Source organism: Artemia sp. Qi Xiang Cuo, chromosome 16, assembly GCF_049724085.1.
Source record: "Artemia sp. Qi Xiang Cuo chromosome 16, ASM4972408v1, whole genome shotgun sequence".
NCBI lineage: Eukaryota > Metazoa > Arthropoda > Branchiopoda > Anostraca > Artemiidae > Artemia > Artemia sp. Qi Xiang Cuo.
In genome coordinates this window covers 55,228,170-55,248,844 of record NC_142809.1, presented here as the reverse complement: position 1 = coordinate 55,248,844, position 20,675 = coordinate 55,228,170, and the positions used below count along the sequence as shown (strand labels likewise).

Sequence of the window (20,675 nt, the reverse complement as noted above, 5' to 3'; positions counted from 1 at the left end):
TGTGAATTTGTTAATTAATAAATGTATATATACAACAATGTCTTTAAATCATCACTTTTAGATTTCTTCATCGATGTATAGGCAACTGTCGTGAACCACTAATGCTGGTAAATCATTTGGATTCACTGTATATTGATCTTGATTGACTGCAAAGTCAGGGTCACATTTTCTGCAGTACAATGTAACTTCACTCTTGTCATATCTCTTTGTATAGTCAATGATACTATTTGAATTCATATTATGAAATTCACGAGTTTCAATCTGTCTATTTGAAGCAATATCACATACAGTGTTTTCAAGTGGAGAATCACATTCGGTAACTGCCAAATAAAAATCACTATGTTTATAGTCATAGTAGGCAGTGTCGTCACAGCGATGACGTAGAAACCAGATTGTCTTGTTACCCCAACAGTTGAATCGTAGACCAGATTCCTCTTCCCAGAATAATTTAAATCCCCGACGATACCAATCTCGTAGAAATAAACTAAAATCACGTTTAGGATTCTTTCCAATCATAGCGGGGTAAGTATTCTCCCAGTTATCACATTTATCATGGTGACAATTGGAGCACAGGTGCCCTCTTGGGTGAGAGTCACACACCTCCTCAAGACATAAATTACATCCTTTAATTTGTACTGCATAGCCTCTATGTAATTTGCAAGTATTACATAATTTACACTTTTCACTATAGTCATCGATCATTGTGCAATTCTCACATGATGACCAGCTGCCTAGTGTGTACATGCACAATGGACATATATAGAACATTTTTTGGTTTCCGATGTCAACTCTCTCACAGCTAAAACGAAACTGATCGTCTTCGCTCGATAAATTCAAAGTGGAGGAAAGGGGAGAGGAGTAACTCTGTGACGCTACCTCTTTCGAAGGAGGAGCCATCTACAATGAATCCATTGTCAATGATTTCAAAAGTATATCTACAATATGATTCCGCCTTGTTCCAATTAATATATAAATAAATTGAGTATATGCATTTGAATCACATTTAAAAGTTTCACGCGATAACCCAATAGGGGAGAATCAGTTTTCATTATATTGTCAAGTGTTCCCTGTGAGAATATCCAGCGTTGGAGAGATAACTTGAGAAAATCATCATCCAAAATCAAATGTTTTTCCATAAACACTAGATTTGATCTAATTCTCTCTTTCTCAAATTTATTCATTTTTCAATCCTTTCACTCTGACTGCTGACTCTAGACTGACCCTGATTCGTTAGCCCTGACCAGAAAAGCATGTACAATTAGCGATAGAGTTTGTCTTCGATATGTTTCACTAATGCACTTAAAGCACATTGAAGTCTATTCACATGTGCTATATCAACTTTTGCGGCGAAACATAATTGATCTTCCATTTTAAATTTGCTCAAGGATATCATATATCTTGCATATACTGCATCCCATTCCAGACAAAGCCGCAATCCTTTCGTGATTTCCAATGTAATATTTGGTGCTCTTGTATTATTATCATCAACTACACTTTCAACTTCTAAGATTGTGAACATTCCATTCGCCATCGTCACAAATATATATCTAAATGATTGAAGTCAAAACTGTCTTTTTCACTCCTTTGAATTCTGTTCACAGACTAATAAAACTATAGCAAAAATCCTTTCCTTATATTCCCTCCGCCGCTAATATGTAAGCAAGCCCTCTGATTGGCTGAGAAGAAAACACGTGATCTAACTCTTTCCGGGAAACTCATAACATTTGGCTCGAGCAACAACAACAAATGCTATTTCTGGATCATAACATTTGCATCGAGCCACAACAAGAAGGAAGTGTCATTGACCTGCCCCCATTAGACTCAATAATCCATCAAAGTGAGAAAGTTCCTGTTTTTTCATTCTCACTGACAAAATCCATAAATTACTGTTGACATCCATGAAAAACATCAAATAAATCGACCAACACACATAACCATCCAAGAAAACAGACATCAATGTGAGAAAGTTCCTGTTTTTTCATTCTCACTGACAAAAACCATAAAAACATCCATAAAAGTGACAAAGTTCCTGTTTTTTCATTCTCACTGACAAAAACCATAAACCACGTGGTTCTATGCCCAAATTAGGAGCCCCGGTGGGAGTTATAGGGTCATCTCTACTACAAATGACTGAGGATTGTTTGTTTAATTGACATATACTGATATTTGTTCCTTAAAGTTTTAATATTTTTTTTATTTATGGAAGTATGAAAACTGAAAACAATTCAAACCTGTTTTGTTTTCAGTAAAGCGCGAATTGTGTTCTAGTCTTGAGAAGGCATGGGGGTTATCAGCCATACTCATGTCAAGTTTTGCCTGTTTTGAGTTTGACTCTGCTATTTATTGAAATTTCTGTTCGTTTTGAGTTTCATTTATTTATTGGTAGTAATTTGTGGTAATTTTACGCTTCGAAGATTATTTGACTTTATTTTTGCTCATTCTTGGCTCAATGGAGCTCTTTAATTTTCTTTGGAAAACTTGATTTGTGGAAAAGTTTTTAAAATTAATATCTGTTCGTTTTCTATTGACATAGTCTTTTTCATGGGAAAAAACAATATTGTATATCTTTTCAGTTATTTTCTAGCCTATAAGAATCCATAGTATGGGTTGCTATTTGTATGTTGGAGAAAATTTTTCAACAATTGTTGAGCCTGACAAAAACAGTATTTTTTAAATAAATGTTGAAGTTCTTGAAGTTTACGTGAAAAATAAAACTTAATATCAGTCCCAAAAGATTCTATATTTGCTCTTTGACAACCTGGATACATTTACACTCTTTTCATTTATTTAAATTGTAAGAGCAGAAGTATTAATAGTAGGCCTAGTACCCCCAAAAGTTTCAACTTAATACCCCCAGTCGTTCTCGATATATTGCTGAGGTATGTTATTTGCAACCATAGCTACAATGCCTTTTTGTTTATTTTAGTTTTAAAGCATAATGGGTCAATTGCATAATTGTGGTGGGTTGACATTTCTAATATCTCTAGACATAGTTGCTGGACCTTTCTACTATACTGAACAAAATGGCTGTCTCAAAGTTTTGACTGTATGCGTTTGGAAACTGAACGGGCTTGAAAGAAAGGCTGCTTGCCCTCCAATCTCTTGTTACTCTTAAAAAGGGCACCAGCACTTTTAGTTTTGAATAAGGGGGTTTGAACCCCCCCCCCCCCCCAAATGTTTGTCTGACTCGTAAAGACGTAACAAAAATGTATACAAATAAATTTTGTATGCGTTTTTTAAGTTTTTTTTTGTGTAACCCCCCTCCCGATTTTTTTTTAGTAAAACCCCCTCCGAAAGAAAATCCTGTGTACGGCCTTGTTGTTCCTAAGATATTGATGTTACACCCTTTTGACAACTCGCATACAGAGGGCTTGTTCTGATTCAGTTCATCCTCCCCCTCCCCCTCAAAATTTCTTTAAGATTTCACCTTCATGCCCTTAGGCATAGTTGTAATAGTAGTTACAGTAGTAATATTGATATTACTAGTAATAGCACTGAATAGCCATAGTGCTACTAGCAGCAGTAGTATCAACCTATTGCCTATTGGTCAGTTGAACATCTCTCTCATGAAGTCCTGGAAGTTTCAACTTAATATAATTAACCATTGTTATGACATTGCTGATATGTCCTTTTGATAACCTGTATACTTATATATTTCTTGGTTTTCATCTCAATGCTCTTAGCCCTAAAATTAGTTGCAATTGAAGTTGTAGCAGTAAATGTAGCAGAACCCGACATCACTTCTTCACCTTCCCTTATTCTTAGTGTCGTTTCTTTTTCTTAGAGCACTCTTAGTAACTATCCTTATTCAGAAAATTATTGTGACGGTTCTTCATTGCAGATGCTTGATGGAAAACTAATAGAAACAAGATATGATTGGCCCGAAAACACACAACTATCACACGAAGTAGAGAAGTCCGATGTCACAGAAATGCAGTTGAAGGGTAGAACTACCCTTGAAAAAGAGGGTGTATGCTATATTAACGGTAAGTCACAGTAAAAAATGTAAAATCCCCTCAAAATCAACATCATATAGAATTGTCTATAAGAATGAATGCATAGTATGTATGACATGTCCATATGTTCATATGACCTTTTTGTCTACATGTCTATATGAACTTTTAGCGTTGAATTATAGCTACTGCGCTATTGCTCTACTTTTAAAAAAAACAAATATGTATAACATACTACGCGTGGGTGATCTGAAACCCAGAAGCCCAATAGCCTTAACACTATGGCCCACAAAACCTTATATAAAGAGGAAAAAATTATAGTAAATAAATAAATTTATATGCATGTAAAATAAATAAAAAAAACTATTTTTTTCAATTGTAAGCTTTTACAAAGAGAGCATAAGAATGATATTTTTCATATAATTTTGTTAATATTTAGACGAGGATACTCGTAAAAAACTAACTTGTATGCTTGGATAAAAGATCAAACGGTAACACTGTCTGCTTCAATTAAGATTTTTGAGTAAAATGTCTTTAATTCTGAATTAGGGTTATTTCTATGTTACGAAAAAAAAACTTTCTAATAGTCAGATAATAATTTACATTGCTTCAAGACTACTAACATTTGTAACTCCTGTGCTGTTTTAAATGTTTTCGAAGCATCTTTTTTCTGAAATTTTGTAAATTTTGCTTTGTTTCAAGACCGACAATTTTTTTACCGACTGAAGTGAGTATGATAATATCTTCTGAATTTTGAAACGAAATTTCAATGCACTGGCCTTTTCTATCCTGAGACACAAACCACTAAAATTCCTAACATTTAAAGGAACTAAAGAAGTGGGCATTTGTGGTTCCATATGTCCCGTTGGCAGCTGTAAGTTATCGTCTTTGGCAGATAAATGACTGTAAAAATATAATCCATTGAACAAAATATCGAAACAAAAAGCATTGCTTCCCACGTCGAGTATAATCAAACAAAATGAAAATATTCGAAAAAAGGTAATACTTGTATATTCACAATCGGAAGTTTTTATCATAAAGCAGAAAATACGCATTACAGAAAACAAAGAGAAAATCGAAAGGATCTCGCATTTCATAAAGTATACCTCTTGTTTTGAATCAAATCCAATGTGATAACTCTACCCTCATCCTGATCTAGTATGATGATAAACCATTCATTTAATCTAATACCTACGTTGTTTATCAAAGCTTGGCCTATAAAAAACATATTGGGTAGTATTTAAGTTAGGGGAGTGAAGCTTTCAGGAGTGAATCTGTAGCCCAAAATAGATCTAAACCGTCTAATTTTTGATGAAATAAGACAAAATAGGATTTTTTTTTAGCTGTTTCAGTTACTTAAATTATTGTTAAACTCACCCACCAAAAGTTATATTTAGAGTGATCATTTTTATTCAGTTTGTCATAAAGTCCTATAATAAGTCCAGCTTAAAATTACCAAAAAGTACTACAAAGAGAAGCTTGTCTAATGCACCCCCTCCCCGCCCCCCCCCCTCTGTCGGTAAACCTTCTGAAGTATATTGCATCATTTGCGCTTTTTTGAGAACTAAGTGTATTTTGAACAGTGTCCTTTAATCTTTCAAAACATCAACAAAAGATACAAAAATAAAATAACATATCCTGATATAAAATAACATATCCAGCATATCCTGAAATTCTCAACTCAATACCCTCAGCTGTTCTTGAGATAATTACTTATATGCCCTTTAAACAACCAGCGTACACATAATATGTTTTGAATTTTTTCAACATTTTATGAAATTTTCATCTTAATTTTCACCTAAGCCTTTTGAAGACCCAGGATCAAACATGCTCAAAAACTAAAAAAACTCGGATCAAAAACTGCATGTAAATGATGGGCAACTTGCATAACTAGCAGTCCTTGCCCTAGGCACTATGGGGTGTCATGTCATCCCCAAAGGCATACTTGGCTATCTCCAAATTCTGATCTGATGTCTTGCTTTTGGGGATGGCAGCTGTAAAGGGCGTTGCAGATGGGCTGGTTGTCCTGAGATAACTTTTGACTGTTAAAAAGGGCACTAGAATTTTCATTTTTCCTGTCGAATAAGCCACCTCGAAACTTTCTACTAACTATAAAGTGACACTTTCTGTAAAGTGGCTCTAAAAAAAGTATATGTACATTGAAGACTTGAGGCTCTTTACTACAGACAACGCTAAAGCGTTGTCTCTGATCGTAGGTATTTGAACAAATGACTGGCTTTATTATATTAGGTTACTGTGTCGTATAAAAGCCTATCCATAGACTAAAGAAAACTTTAAATCTAGGCTATTTATTTGGTTTTCAGCAAAGCATATATGACGATCAGGCCTCTTGGGTTTTGAGGGTGGCAACACACTAGTCTTTTGTCGTAAACATTTGTCAACATAGAGCCTGTTATGACGTTTATTTTAGTTTAAATATTTTGAAAAGACCACTAATTTCGTCAATGTTTTCTTCTTTTAAGTCGATTCTTTTCTAAAGACGAAAAATCTATTTTGTAAACAAAAACTTTCAATTTAAGCAATCAAGTTGGTCTCAGAAAGGCGAGTACTTCTTTTATTTCTTTTTTTATTGGAAATATGGCCTTTCAAACTTATAGGGGATGGAGGGGGGATAAATTTTCACCTTGTATATAAAGTGCCAAGTAATGAATTTCTTTTTTTGTAGTGTCTATTAACTGAAGTGTAAACACAAACCAAATTGTAACTCCAATGATATGCAAAACAATGTACTTTAAGCCAAATACAGTAACTCTTAATCAAGGAAACTACTACTACTACTAACAACTCACCGCAGCACCAAGCCACCTGAGGCCAACACAGCTACGCACGATCCTCCTCCACCCCACTCTATTCAAAGCCTCCCTTTTTACACCCGCCCACGAAGTTCCCATTTCCTTTAAATCTTTCTTTATGACGTCCTCCCACCCCAGACGGGGACGACCTGCTTTCCTTTTAGCCCTAAATGGTTGGCCAAAAAGAACAATCTTCGGCAATCTGTCATCCTTCATCCGCACAACGTGCCCTAAACACCTCAACCTTTCTTTCATTATAGCCCTAGAGAGCGGTATTGAACCACATTTTTCGTATAGCCTATTGTTTGAAATACGGTCAGTCAACCGCGTACCCAGAACAATCCTTAAGTAATTTCTCTGGAAAACATCTAGCAAATCTTCATCCGCTTTTCGGAGCGTCCATGCTTCAGAGCCATATTTGACCACCGTCATCACTGTAGCTTCTAATATTCTAACCTTGGTTTGCAGACCTTCTTCCTATTCTTCCAGACTTTTTTTAACTTTGAAGAAACACACTGAGCCTTGGATATTCTATATTTAACATCTTCACTGCTCCCATCATCTTTACTTATGATACTACCAAGGTAAGTGAAACTCCCCACCTGATCAATCTTTTCATTACCCAACGTCACCTTTTCATCTTCACTTATTCCTAGCCTTAGTGACTTAGTCTTCCTAACATTAATTTTCAAACCAATTCTAGCACAATGAACTCGCAAAACCTCTAAAACTTCATTCATTTTGCTCACACTTTCATCTAGGATGCTTAAATCATCAGCATAATCCAAGTCCAGGAGACTTTTTCCTCCCCATTTGATTTCGTGGTCTCCCATTGCCTTTCCTGTGCTCCTTAAAACAAAGTCCATCAAAATAATCCATATAAAGGGGGATAGACCACAGCCCTGCTTAACTCCTGATTTAATACAAAACCAGCTGCTAACCTCATTTCCTACCTTAACCGCAGCAGTGTTATTCTCGTACATAGCACTAATCACTTTAATGTATTCGTCTGGCATACCATACAAGGATAAAACCTTTACTAAAGCTCTTCTATCAACAGAATCGAACGCTTGCTCGTAATCAAAATCATTAGGTACTTCCCCTTTTTCGAAAATCATATTCATAATCTTCAATAACTTATTTCTAACCTCAGAGCCACCAAATTTAAGATACTCATTTACCACCCTATCAGCAGCTGCAGCCTTATTATTCTTTAATCCTTTTAGTACTGTTGCTAATTCCTCCTCACAAAACAAATCTTCCTTCACATCTAAAGTATCACAAACTTTTTCATTTTCCTCTATATTTTTTCCTGTAACTCTGTCTCGGTTAAGCAAGTTCTTAAAATGTTCGGCCCATCTCTCTTTAGTTTTTTCCTTATCGCTAATTGCGACCCCATTCCTCTTTTTAACTGGGCCAAGTCCAGATTGACTGCTCCCTCTCATTTTGTTAACATGTCAGTACAATATTTTACTATTATCCCGCCTAACTGCATCTTCCAGATGCTCGACAATTTTATCCATGGCCTCCACTTCACACCTCCTCATTTTATATTTTAATGTTTTCTCCACTTTTTTTACATTTCTTTTCTTTTCATAAGATCTATCACTCAGCTGATTCTTGCACAAGTCCTTTCTCCTTTCTATTAAAAATAAAGCCTTTTCACTAATATTCTTAGCTGCAGTTCTAGCTTTCTTCCCTAATAAACCTTCAGCAACTTCACAAATTATTTTTCTAAAATTATTCCAACCATCTTCCACATTGTCAAATTTTAAACTCTCAAGTTTAGTATTCAACTTTTTCTGGAAAGTTTCTCTCAAATTTTCATCCTGGAGTCTGCCAACATCATAATTTCCCGGGACGTAGTTACCCTTTCAAAATCTCAGCTTCAAATTAACCCTTGACACTACTAGATTGTGATCTTTACTTTTAACATCAATAACGGTAGTGCTATATACCCTAGTATCCTGTATTGATCCTGTCAGTCTTCGGTTTACTATAACATAATCAATAAGGTTTGCTGTCTTACCATCACGTGAATACCATGTTAACTTATGAGCCATTTTATGACCAAACACCGTATTGGTTATAACTAGATTGTTATACCTACAAAATTGCAAAAGTCTGTATCCATTACTGTTTTCTTTTCCTACACTAAATTTACCTAGGCTGGGATACCATCTATCCCTATTTCTACCAACCTGGGTGTTCTTGTCTATTTGCTCCTGTAACTGTAAGTAAAATTCATCAGAGTCCCTAGTATCTCCGTCAGTCGGTTTTACAGGGGCGTATACTACTATAACTGATACCTTGAACTTTCTAGTCATAAAATGAGCAATTAGTATTCTATTATTAATACCTTCCCAGCCCAAACAAGACTTAGCAGCTTCCTTATTCATCATGAGCCCTACTCCCTGTCTATGTACCCTGTCCTTCCTGCCTGAGTAAACAAATTCTATATCACCTAATTTCATGCTTCCTACCCCTGGGATATGAGTTTCTGAAACTCCTAATAAATCCAATTCGAATTGTCTGAATTCGTCAGTCAAAATGTCAATACGATAGTCATTTTTTAATGCCGTAATATTCCAAGTTCTAATTTTTAAGTTCTTTAAATGGTTGAAATTATTTTTGCTCCAAGGAAAGCAAGGGTCCTGGATAGCATTGCAGGACGGGGATTACATATCATCTCAATTCTACACAGAAGTGCTTAAACTGGCTTAAAACTGGACAGCAAGAAGTTCCTGGGACCTCCATGAACGGAGGCTTTGTGCAATCCTGGGCCCTTCTTGGTCACAACATGGTTTTCAGCACTTAGCGATGCTCTTCTATCAACAAGAGTCGAAATCCTGTACAGACATCCTCAAGCTTATTACCTCCGACTAATTATATATTCATGCCTACAAATATTATGCTACTACGGGGAGGCAACCCATAATAGATAAATTAGCTAGGAAGAGGTTTTTCAGCCCAAAGATGCCCATCAAAACATACCAAGCCCAGAAGAATTGTCCATTAGTCAGAATCCCGTGCGAATGCTGTGTCGTTTACTAGGCTATAATTTCCTCGAGGGGCGCCACTCCTCAAGTGGGAATAGAGTTGACCGCAAGGTCCCCAGTCTTGCAGGTACCCCGAAAAGGTCGAGGCAGCCCTTTGCAGAAGCCGTTGTCTATAGATCTGGATCTAATGCCCTGCCGCAGTTGTCCTCCTATAGAGGATCCTCTCGCGATGGTGTTCTGCATCACCATGCAATTTAACCCATTACTGGGAGAAGGTTTGCAACTCATGGGACTTATGGACAAACCAGTGGGTCCTTTTGAGTGTACATTTGAGGGGCCTTCTTCCTATCAATAGATATGTGTGATGGGTGAAATCTTGCATAGTTGGACTGTGTCAATTTCCCTCAGTCTATCAATGCTGCTGTGGATACGTATTCCGTGCGTAAAAAATATTGGCAAAAGGGGACTAGGGGGCTGACAACTCTATATCTCTTCCTAATCTGTTTAGAGCTTCGATTTTTACTCTTTCTCGTAAATTTCTTCCTTTAAATAACTTTTTTCAACCCGATTTGAGGAACTTCTGCTTTTTCTTTTGCCCCAAATGGACTACCAACTTGGGCAACTTTAAAGAACCTATCATGCTTCAGCCATAAAATGTGACGTAACCATCATAAACTTTCTTCTATTGCACCCCTAGAAAGTGCGACCAAAACAAATGTTCCGCGCAACTTCTTGCGTGATATAAAGCAATTCGAACGAATTTAAAACTATCTTTATACATTTCCTCTGCAAAATATCCAACATGTTTAAGACTGTGAATACTGTCCTTCCAGTATCCTATATGTAGTTCCACCCCTTTTCTTCAATTCCCCCTAATTATTTTATTCATTTCAGTGTGTTTGGTCAGTGCTTTCCCTCCCCTTCCTATAGAATCTAGGAATATTCCTTTCTGCTTCTGCTAGATTTCCTTTTCTTAATCCTTTATTTACAGGATCTCTAGTCTAATATGTATGATCACTCGAAGTAATTTTTTTGCCTCATAAATCAGGCTAATCCCTCTGTGATTGCCGCACTCACTTTTATAACAACGCTTATAGAAGAGTTTAATAACAGTTTCCTTAGATAGAAGTTGCTTCCCTTTTATCAAAAATCTTATTCATAATGTCTCAGTGTAGTATCTCGTGCTTTGTTACCAGTTGCCACCATGTTTCAACAAGTCATTTACCATACTGTAAGAACCCGAAGCCTTTTTATTTTGCAACCCCTTTAGTACCGTCTCTAACTCCACATCAAATATTTCTTCCTTCACTTCCGCATTGTCAAAATTTGTCTCACTGTTTTTTCTCGTTGACTCTTTCTTTGTCAATAATTCAGGCCCCAATCCAATCTTAATCTGTAATGGATCCAAACTGATCCATTGCCGTCAGGTCGTATCTTAAGGTCCTCAGTAATTTTACGCAGAGACTGTTATTACTACACTCATTCATACCAACTTTTTTTTTATATAAGAGAGTTTAATTAAAAAAAATTTATAACCCTAGGTAGCCTATCTTATTTCTTACTTTGTGCAAAACTTATTTACATTAATATCAGCACCTAAAGCATATTTATTATGGCTTAACTCACTCCAAAAACCTTCTGTAAATATCTCCTTAACATTTGTTTGATTACAAATTGATGCCTGCTCCTATCTGTAACGGGACAAGTTACTTCCGTTAGTTTAACTGAACATCCTGCTTTCTCTTGGTTTCTTAATACGCAAATGCATTATTTTGCTATTGTGCACTCTGACTGAATCTTCCATATGTTCATTAATTTCATCCATAGCCTCCATTCTATCTTCTTAATTGATACTTCAACAACCGCTCAACATCTCTTACTTTCCATTTATTCTAATAGGATTTGTCACTCAGAAGCATGCTATGCAAAATCCTTCTCTCTTCTCCAAAATTAAGCTTTGCAGCTACCATTCCTAGCTCCTTTTTTAACGTACCTCCCTATATATATATATATATATTCTGCTAATTTGCACTCCCAGACTTTTTTCATAATATCATTCCATCCATTATCTACAATAAGAAATTCTTATCTCCAGTTTCATATCCAACTGTTCTTGGAGTGCTCCTCTCAGATTTCCATCCGGAACTAATATGGTCATAACTTCATGGAAAGCAGTTATTTTTGGTGAATATCAGCTTTAAATTAGCCCTGGAAACTACTAGTATGACCTACCTTATAGGGATGAATGTCAATGATATATGTAATCTCTGATACTTTCAACCATTTATGCATCCAAATTTAAGAATCAAGTCACAATTTCATCATTATAATCAATAAGCCGGGGTAAAAATTCTACAAGCACCGAACATAGTCTGAAAGAAACTTTAGAGCATAGTCTAAGGTCATAGCTGTCAAATGCTTACTGTATTTAGTTTCTTTTTTTATCCAAAACTTTAGATACTTTCTAAGAAATCCATCGTAATTGCGCATACTTAGTACGATAATATACATCGTTTTGCTTTTTTTAGATTCTCTGGGATTGCACAGAGTTGAAAATCCAAGCCACACAGATCCAGCAGTCAGTCTTCATTTGTACTGTCCGCCATATGATCAATGCCAAATGTTTGATGAAAGAACTGGCCAAAAGACATCGTGCAAAATAACTTTCTGGAGCCGGTATGGCGAAAAATGCAGAAATGTAAGTTTATTTACTTCCTATGAAATCCAAAGCTATGAAAGAGATTTCTTAGAGACAGTGAAAAAAAAGAAAATTATCACGGGTAGCACTCATTTTTTGAAAGAAAAGATCAAACGAAGCAAGTTGTAAAATGAGATGCTGTTAAGAGGCGAAGAATAGTACACCTCATGTTCCGGGACCGCAGGAACTGTTACTACGCCTGTGATATGTAGGCCAAAGCTGTGGAGCAAAACTAGCGACCATGTACATTGGATTGGACACAAAAACTGTGAAGCTGGAACAAAGGCCATACCTGTTAATTCTTAAGAAGTTTAATTGAGATCCAATACACCTACCATATATGTGTATATATGTGTTCCTTCCTTAATTCTCCCCTACAGAGGTTGAACAAATCTTGGGACTCTGAGATGCATAACTTAGGAATAAAATAATACTTCTGATGAAATTTAGTTGATATCCACTCACTTGTTTTGATAGATACCCTGACTAGAATTCGTGTATTCCACCCCCTCCTGCAGAGATCAGATATGCTCCAGACTCTCAAATTTTTCTTAGGATGTTTGCTATTACCTCTAATTATGTTTCGTTGAGGTTGAACAACATCCTCTTGTAGATTCCTCGACGAAAAGCTAAAGAGCCTATCCTCCCTCTTCTGTAGATCATTTTTGGGGTCCAACTTGGACCCCAAAAAGACCTATGGAGGACATTTTACACATTTTAAGTGCTTCATAGTTTACTCAAACTATAACCAATAGAGCTGGGGATTAAAGATGCGCAGTCCCCTCATATATTGTGCAATTTCTGTTCCACTTTCAATTTTAATACTACTGGTAACTTTCATTTTACAAGGATATTTTTATTTATTCAATCTTTAAAAAGCATGTCAGTTTGCATTATCCACGTTTTTCTGCTGTGAACAAATTTCTAATATGCCATTTTTAGTGACAATATAGCTTTTTCAATGCTATTTTTCTCTATCATGTAAAATCGGATGTTTTCCTTTCAATTCAATTTCTCAATTTCTTTCTGTTTTAACTCAAAATCAGGCAGCTTAATTATATTGGTTTAATAGACTACGTAGGCATGAGTGAACGTGGTTTGCCAAGATGTATTGAGATTTTCAAAATTAAATATTTCAAGACTTAGTAAATAGTTTTTACTTTTGATAAATATATTGTGTCGTATATACATCTATAGCCAAATGCAGGAACTTTAAAACTAAATATTGCACAAAGTTTATCAACAATGATCGCACAGCTATTTTTTGACTTAATTACTTCGAACGCTCTTGCTCAGCATGGTCGCCAGCGTAGAGGGAACTAGTTGACAGCGCCGTCAGTCTTCTCCAGGTTGTCCTGTCCCGGGCTAGTGATGGGGCCCCGTTTAGGTTAAAATATTAAAATTTGGTATAGGAGCTTAAGCTGTAGAAGAGATTAAAATCTAAAGTTTCTTATGGGGAGGGGGGTATTCTTCGAATAATTGCTATACAGAAGGTAAGCTTTAATGCTAAGGTTCAGTGGGTACTGAATTTCCTTTTATTTAAGTTTACCCTCAATATTGTGCTGAAAAGAGCCAGAAAAAAACAATTTCGTTTTTGCTAAATCAAGTAAAGAGCGATGTTAAAGTTTGAACTGAGCGTTAACTTTTTCATTTAATATATGAGGAGAGCTTCCACTCCCTATTCTTCGCTGTTTGCGCTAAATCTTAGTTTATAGTCTGTTGAGAGTACAACAAGTATCTATAATATGTTTATACTATAGCGTAAAGCTCCTTAAGCTCCCTCGTAGATAGGATAACCTCCTGAGTCCTGACGGACTTTTTCTGGCTGACCTCGGCGAAATTTTAAATTACCCGACAATTTTTTTTTAATTAAGACGATTCTAATAGAATTCGATTTGTGTTCCTGGTGGGGGGGGGTATCCAACCAGCTGGGCTGTGGGTTGTGGCTACATAGTTTTGTTTCTAGGTCGGCAGTTATAAGATAAAGAATAACACTCGATATATTCCATTGCTGTCGTTATTTTTTTTATTTTTTTTGTAAAGATTTAGGCCCTCGCAAACATCATTACGATGAAGAAGTAGAGATATTCCTTACAGGAACTTTCGTTTACTTGTCACAGCCGGGTAAGCAGCATCTCACTGAATCTTCTGAAGTAGCATCAAATCTTGTTAAGTACTTGGCATTAACCGTTCTGTCTTGATTTAACGCAATGGAACGCTTTTTCTCCTCTTGGTGAATCCCTTTATATTCTTGTCTTCATTGCAGAGGCCATTCTCACAATCCAGTTCACCGTATTTGTTGGATGAAATTCTGTCACCTTCGAAAACCAAACATTCCCTTACCTGGAATTTAAAGTAGATCAACTGTTCGTTTCTCTTCTTAGCTTTCGTTGCATTATTTCCGTAGAGGAGCCTGGCATTTAACTAACCAAGATCAATATAATAATTTAAACCACTCACTGTCCATTATCTGCTACGGCTGCTAAAGCGATAATAACTAATCATTCTGTCACATAAGTCTACTTCTCTCATGAACATACTGCACTCGCGAACAACCTAGGGGTAGTTCTTTTTTTACATTTTTTTTATTATAACACAGCAATATTTCGAAAATGAAAACCACCCACTGTGAAAGGTGTACCTTCATTTTTTTGGAGGGTATATGCAGTCTGCAATACTGAAAATGGTTTTTTTAAATTGTGATATCTAAATCTTACACCTTCGGCCTGCAAACTATCCACTGACCTCCCATCCTCCCCCTACACCCAACAATAGGTGTGCAGCTGAGCAATATTGTGTGACCGTTTATAGTAATACATATACAACCTATATAATAACCATTCATTGTGTATGTACTCCACGGTATGTAGGCTATGTTTAGGGAGGCCACAGCCCCTGCGAGGCCGTGGCTTGTGGCACAAAATGGTGGTAATTGGCTCGGTTGTATTTTGACCGTAGCCAGGTCAAAATATTTGTTTGTTTTGCGACAAATATAGGAGAAGTTTGCACTTCCCTGCAGCGCGATACCTGTTATTGCTTTACAGAGGCACTAGATCTCTGAATTTTCAATCGAATGTGACCTCTTCTGATGTTCTGAGACTAATGGTTCGGCATGATCACTCCATGAAGAAAAGCTAAGAAAGAAACAAATGAACACGTGCTAGTGATCAACTTTCATAGACAGTACAATAGCCCTACCTAAATAAACAGCGAAGTGGGCTCCGTGTATTATCTTTGTTTCAGTAGACGGCTTATTTGGACGGAAATTAAAAGTTAATGTGCCCTTTTTAAGTCACCAAAAAGGTTGGAGGGCAGTTAGCCGAGGTGTTGAGCCGAGTGTAAAAAAGTGAGGTGTTGGGGAGGGGGGAGCCCGTTTCAGATACAGAATAATTTCTGTCCAATTTTAAGTTCTTAATGTCGTTCCTTACTTGCAGTTGATTTTTTTTTCATTTAATAGCGTTATTAAATCCAAAATTGTTGAGACTTTCAGAACAAGACTTGAGGAATGAATATAAATATATATTAAACTTGCAATATAAATTTCGTTAGTCCTTTTCAGTAGTCTTGGTTATAATGGTAATTTTTTTCTTTTGTTGATATTGTGACAAATAAAAGCACCCAGCTCGAAATAAAAATTGTTTTCAGTAATACGCAAATGACGTTCCGGTCCTTAGAAGGCATAGAGGTGTTAACCCTACTCCTGTTTGTGGTAGTTTCTGTTCTTTTTGACTGTGACTTTATTAGCTATTGTAATATCTGTCCGTTTTGGGTTTTTACTTAATCATTGAGAGTGATCCTATTGGTTTTACTCTTGAATTGCTATTTAACTTTAAATTTCTGGTCGTCGTAGGCTTAACATAGGTCTTTACTTTTCTTTGCAAAACTTTTTTTGTGAATTTTGTTTTTGAATCATTTAAGGAAAAAGTCAACATTTCGTTGGCCTTCTGTAGGATTACTCCTTTTTTAGGGAATGGGGGTCTTGTTTCTGGAATTATTCGGATTTTCTCATTTTAATTAGATTGACTGGGTGTTTAAAACTTTATGAATATTAACAATTCGGAATCACCATGTAAAGTAGATTCTTGCGGTGGATATATTTTTATAGAAACTTATTTTTTAAATATAAACAAGTTAGTCAATATTCTATTAGGAAACACAGTTTGGAAATAAGGCTGCCTTGCCAACATCGGAAGTCAGTCATCCCACCAACAAAGGTTATCAATAATCAGAGGAACACGAAAATTACTTACTTGGGTTTCCCATCAGGGCTTCCACTTCTACAATATTTCGAGTATAATACTTCATTTTAAGCATTTTTCCTCTAAAAGTTTTTAACCTGCTTTAATGCTTTATTTCTGGTTTAAACAAGGGATCATTATGGCCTTTTCTGTCCAAAAGTTGGTCAAACCTCGTGGGATTCTGGATTAGTTGAAAAAGTTGTGGGAATTGATATTGTCTAAAGAATAGTTTGATAATGGCAGAAATACGGTTGATTATTGGAGCTGTATGGCGTCCATCAAGACGTCAAGTGGAGTGCCAAAGTTTGCTAACATTCTTTAAGTGTTTCGGTTGATTTTTTGTCTTCTCTGTTAAAACGTTGTTAGGGAAAGACCTTTTAGCGTATTGAAAACCGTAAATATTGAAAATAGGAATGTGTTCGAAAGCGTACCTTTTGCTCTAACGATATCCGCCAAGCATAAAGTGTAAAGGTCCCCTTATGCTCATCAAGATTTTGAAAAAAAAAATGAAATCCACGAAATATGATGCAAATGCGTCCGAACGTGTTGCTTTTTTAAGTGTTGCAAAGAACGGCGGGTAAGACGACGACAAGATGATTGGGTGTAATAAATCCTTAGATAGAAATTTTTAACCTCTAAAATAGAACTTCGTGTACTAACGCAGGAGCTATAGCTTGTAATTGACTTTTTACCATCTTGTTTTTCCTTTTTTTTGATTACTTGAATTACACGAATTTCAAGTAATCACCCTCGGCCTTGGTTAGATAGACACACTAAAATTGTTACTTTATTTATAGTGTTCGTGATTATTATCCAACTATAATTCTGCTCTTTTTTGACATTTTAATACTCTATTTCTGTATCGTTGGGTAGAAACGCTGCTTCTTATGTTGCAGAAGCAATGTTTTTCCTGTTTTGCCACTTTTGATTTTCCTGGATGCTTCTGACATCCTTTTAAGGATAGAAAGTGGCGAGGATTCATACTCATCGGTTTTTGCGGAAAGTTGGAACACAGGACAGATTGCTGAATATGAAATAAAATTTTTGCGGCCTCCATATATTCGGTGCCTGCTGCCAAAAAGGATTGCTTTTGTTTGTTTCAAACAGTTCATGGTAACGAACTATTTGAATTTTATGCCACAAATATTGGCACAACATTTTGTGCCATAAACCAAAATTTTCGGGTCGAACAGCTAAAATGGTATAGAGTGAAATATCTGAAATGAGCAATCTGCTTATAATTAGGAAAGCTGCATAAATATTCCCCCTTTTTAGAGGTTGTGCTGTCACTTTCGTCTCTAAACATTTACACAGTCCATTCAAAATGAATTGCTTTTGTGTAGAACGGTTTTACAGTTTTGCAATGTTACAAACCAGCTATTGTGGAGGGGGAGAGATCAGTGAGCATCATTGAGGAGGACGGGGTGCCCAAACCCTCAAGTAGTGCCTTTTTAAGGGTCAAATTTCCTAACTTTTCATGAGAGGTCCTTGCGATCACTGCAGAGGGGAGGTTTAACCTCTAGGATCTCCTCGTTCGAGATAATATATTTTAACTGAGCATTTTCTATGAATGTGAAGGAAAGAACAGCCTCCCAATTATCGCAGTAATATTTTTAGTGTGAGAACAGATCATATTTGCGTTATGCTATAAGGTGGCTGGGGCGACTCTTGGATAAACAAAAATTAAATAAAAAAAAACAAGTTTTTTTAACTGAAAGTAAGGAACGATGTTAAAACTTAAAACGAACAGCCCCTTAAAGCAGCCCCTTTCATATACGGAATAATTTCTGTATGTTTTAAGTTTTAACGCCGTTCCTTACTTTCAGTTAAAAAAACTTGTTTTTTTTATTTAATTTTTGAACGTTTTGAATTAATGCAGGTTTTGATTTTGGCTCACCGTATATGAATAGGTCAATATCTACCAAATCATATTATTGAGTTAGGACTAAAGTGAATATACCATTCGATACCTTTTTTTATGCTGATTACGAATATAATAAGCATTTCTATCGGAAATGAATTTCAGCCTCCCCCCCCCCCCTATATAGGCCCATTCAGGGTTTGGTTAGGTTGGGTTAGGTTTGGTATAGCCTATATAGGGAGGGGGGCTGAAATTCATTTCCGATATAAATACTTATTATATTCGTAATCAGCATAAAAAAAGGCAGCGAATGGTGTATTCACTTTAGTCCTAACTCAATAATATGATTTGGTAGATATTGACCCATGAATAATTAAAAAAAAAATTTGAATATTAATTTTACTTTTATTTGGTTAAATGGCTTTCTCGAAACCTGTTTAATTTTATTTACGAACGTTTTTATTAGTAATAATTATACGTAACTTACGAATTAACTTACGTAACGAACCTCTATATTCTTATATTTTTAATACGTATATTAGAGGGTTCGCCCCCTAGTCAATACCTTGCTCTTTAAGCTAAAGTTCGAATTTTGTTCCAATTCTTTAAAAACGACCCCTTAATCACATTAGTAGAGATGGGGGTGTTACTCGTGACCCCACACCATATATGGGCATAGAATAATGTCAGTACTCCAAATAAGGGCATAACCTCCCTAGGGAGAAAGATTACGGAATGGGGTCAATGACCTCTTTTTCAATGTCAATTTATTTGATGTTTCTATGTGTAATAGCTCCGGGACGAAGTTTGCACATACGCATTGAATTCTAACGGGAACAATGTTATTGATCTAGGACTCGAAGGGGAAGTGAATTTCCGAGAACTTGATTGCGTAATCGATCGCGAATGTTATGATCCAGAAATAGTATTTGTTGTTGTTTCCGAGGCAAAATGTCAAGGTCAATGTTGTTGTTGTTGTTTTGAACAGAGTAATTAGAGAGAACACGTGGTTAATGGGGTCAATGTTGTTGTTGTTATTGTAAGTGCACGCTCGATGCAAATGTTATGATCCAGAAATAGTATTTGTTATTGTTATTCGAGCCAGATGTTATGAGGTTCCCGGAAACAGTTAACTAATGTCTGACAGATGACGTCAAGTTAATTAATGTCCTTGCATTTCCAAAGAGAATTGTCACCGAGAAACAGTTAGATCACACATGATGTCATGATTGATTGATTGACACAAAAGGGGAATTAATTTGTTGTTCTATAGAGAATTGATTCATGAAAGGGGAATTAATTTGGAGTTCTAACAAGAGAATCGTTTCCGAGGCAGATGTTTTGATCTTAGCGTGCGAAAAGGTTTCCAAATAATTTGAAATGCATTAGCGCAGAGATGCCAAACAAAAGGAACATGCTGAAATTCCGTTTGGGGGGGTAATTTTGGCGAAACCGTTTTAGCTATTTTATGGAATTATTTCGGTGAAACGCTTAGAGACATTATAAAATATGATTTTTGAAGAGATTTTGGAGGAGGTTTTGAGTGTGGTCGTTATAATACACAAGTTTCAATTGAACAGTGTTGTGAGGTCCTCTACCCCAACCCAAAGGGCCCCGATTGCTCTACCCCAACCCCAAAGGGCCCCGACTGCTCTACCCCAACCCCAAAGGGTTCCGATCCCCCTACCCCAACCCCGAAGGAAGCCCCCAGTCCTCAAAGGTTCTTTGGGCCTCCAAAGGGCCCCCCGGCCCCCCAAAGGCCCTCAGCCGGTCTCCCCAGGCCCCCCCGGCGCCTACCTGGCCCCTCGGACCCCCAAGGGCCCTTCCCGGACCCCAAAGGCCCTCCCCCGATCCGCAAAGGTCCCCCCGACCCCCAAAGGCCCTCACCGGGCTCCCAGGGCTCCCAAAGGACCAATCGGCACTCAAGGGCCCCCCAGACCCCCAAAGGCCCGTCCCGAGCCCCCAAAGGCCCTCTCCGGTCCTCAAAGGTCCCCCCGGGCTCCCAAGGTCCACCAGACCCCCCAAGGCCCTCCACCAGTCCCCAAAGGCACTCTCCCAGTCCACAAAGGTTTCCCAGACCCCCAAAGGCCCGCACCGGGCTCCCAGGGCTCCC

At 36.9% G+C, this 20,675-nt stretch overlaps 1 protein-coding gene across 1 annotated transcript in view; it reads left to right on the top strand.

The window, feature by feature from the left end:
• The window catches only part of LOC148943110 (cysteine dioxygenase type 1-like), a 36,222-nt gene extending 23,615 nt beyond the window's left edge, over window positions 1–12,607 (top strand). The window contains exons 4-5 of the mRNA XM_089102017.1: window positions 3,842–3,986; window positions 12,294–12,607. Coding sequence (XP_088958143.1) covers window positions 3,842–3,986; window positions 12,294–12,592 — 444 coding nt within the window. The 3' untranslated portion in view covers window positions 12,593–12,607. The remainder of the gene's footprint in view (window positions 1–3,841; window positions 3,987–12,293) is intronic.
• Window positions 12,608–20,675: the final 8,068 nt, after the last annotated feature.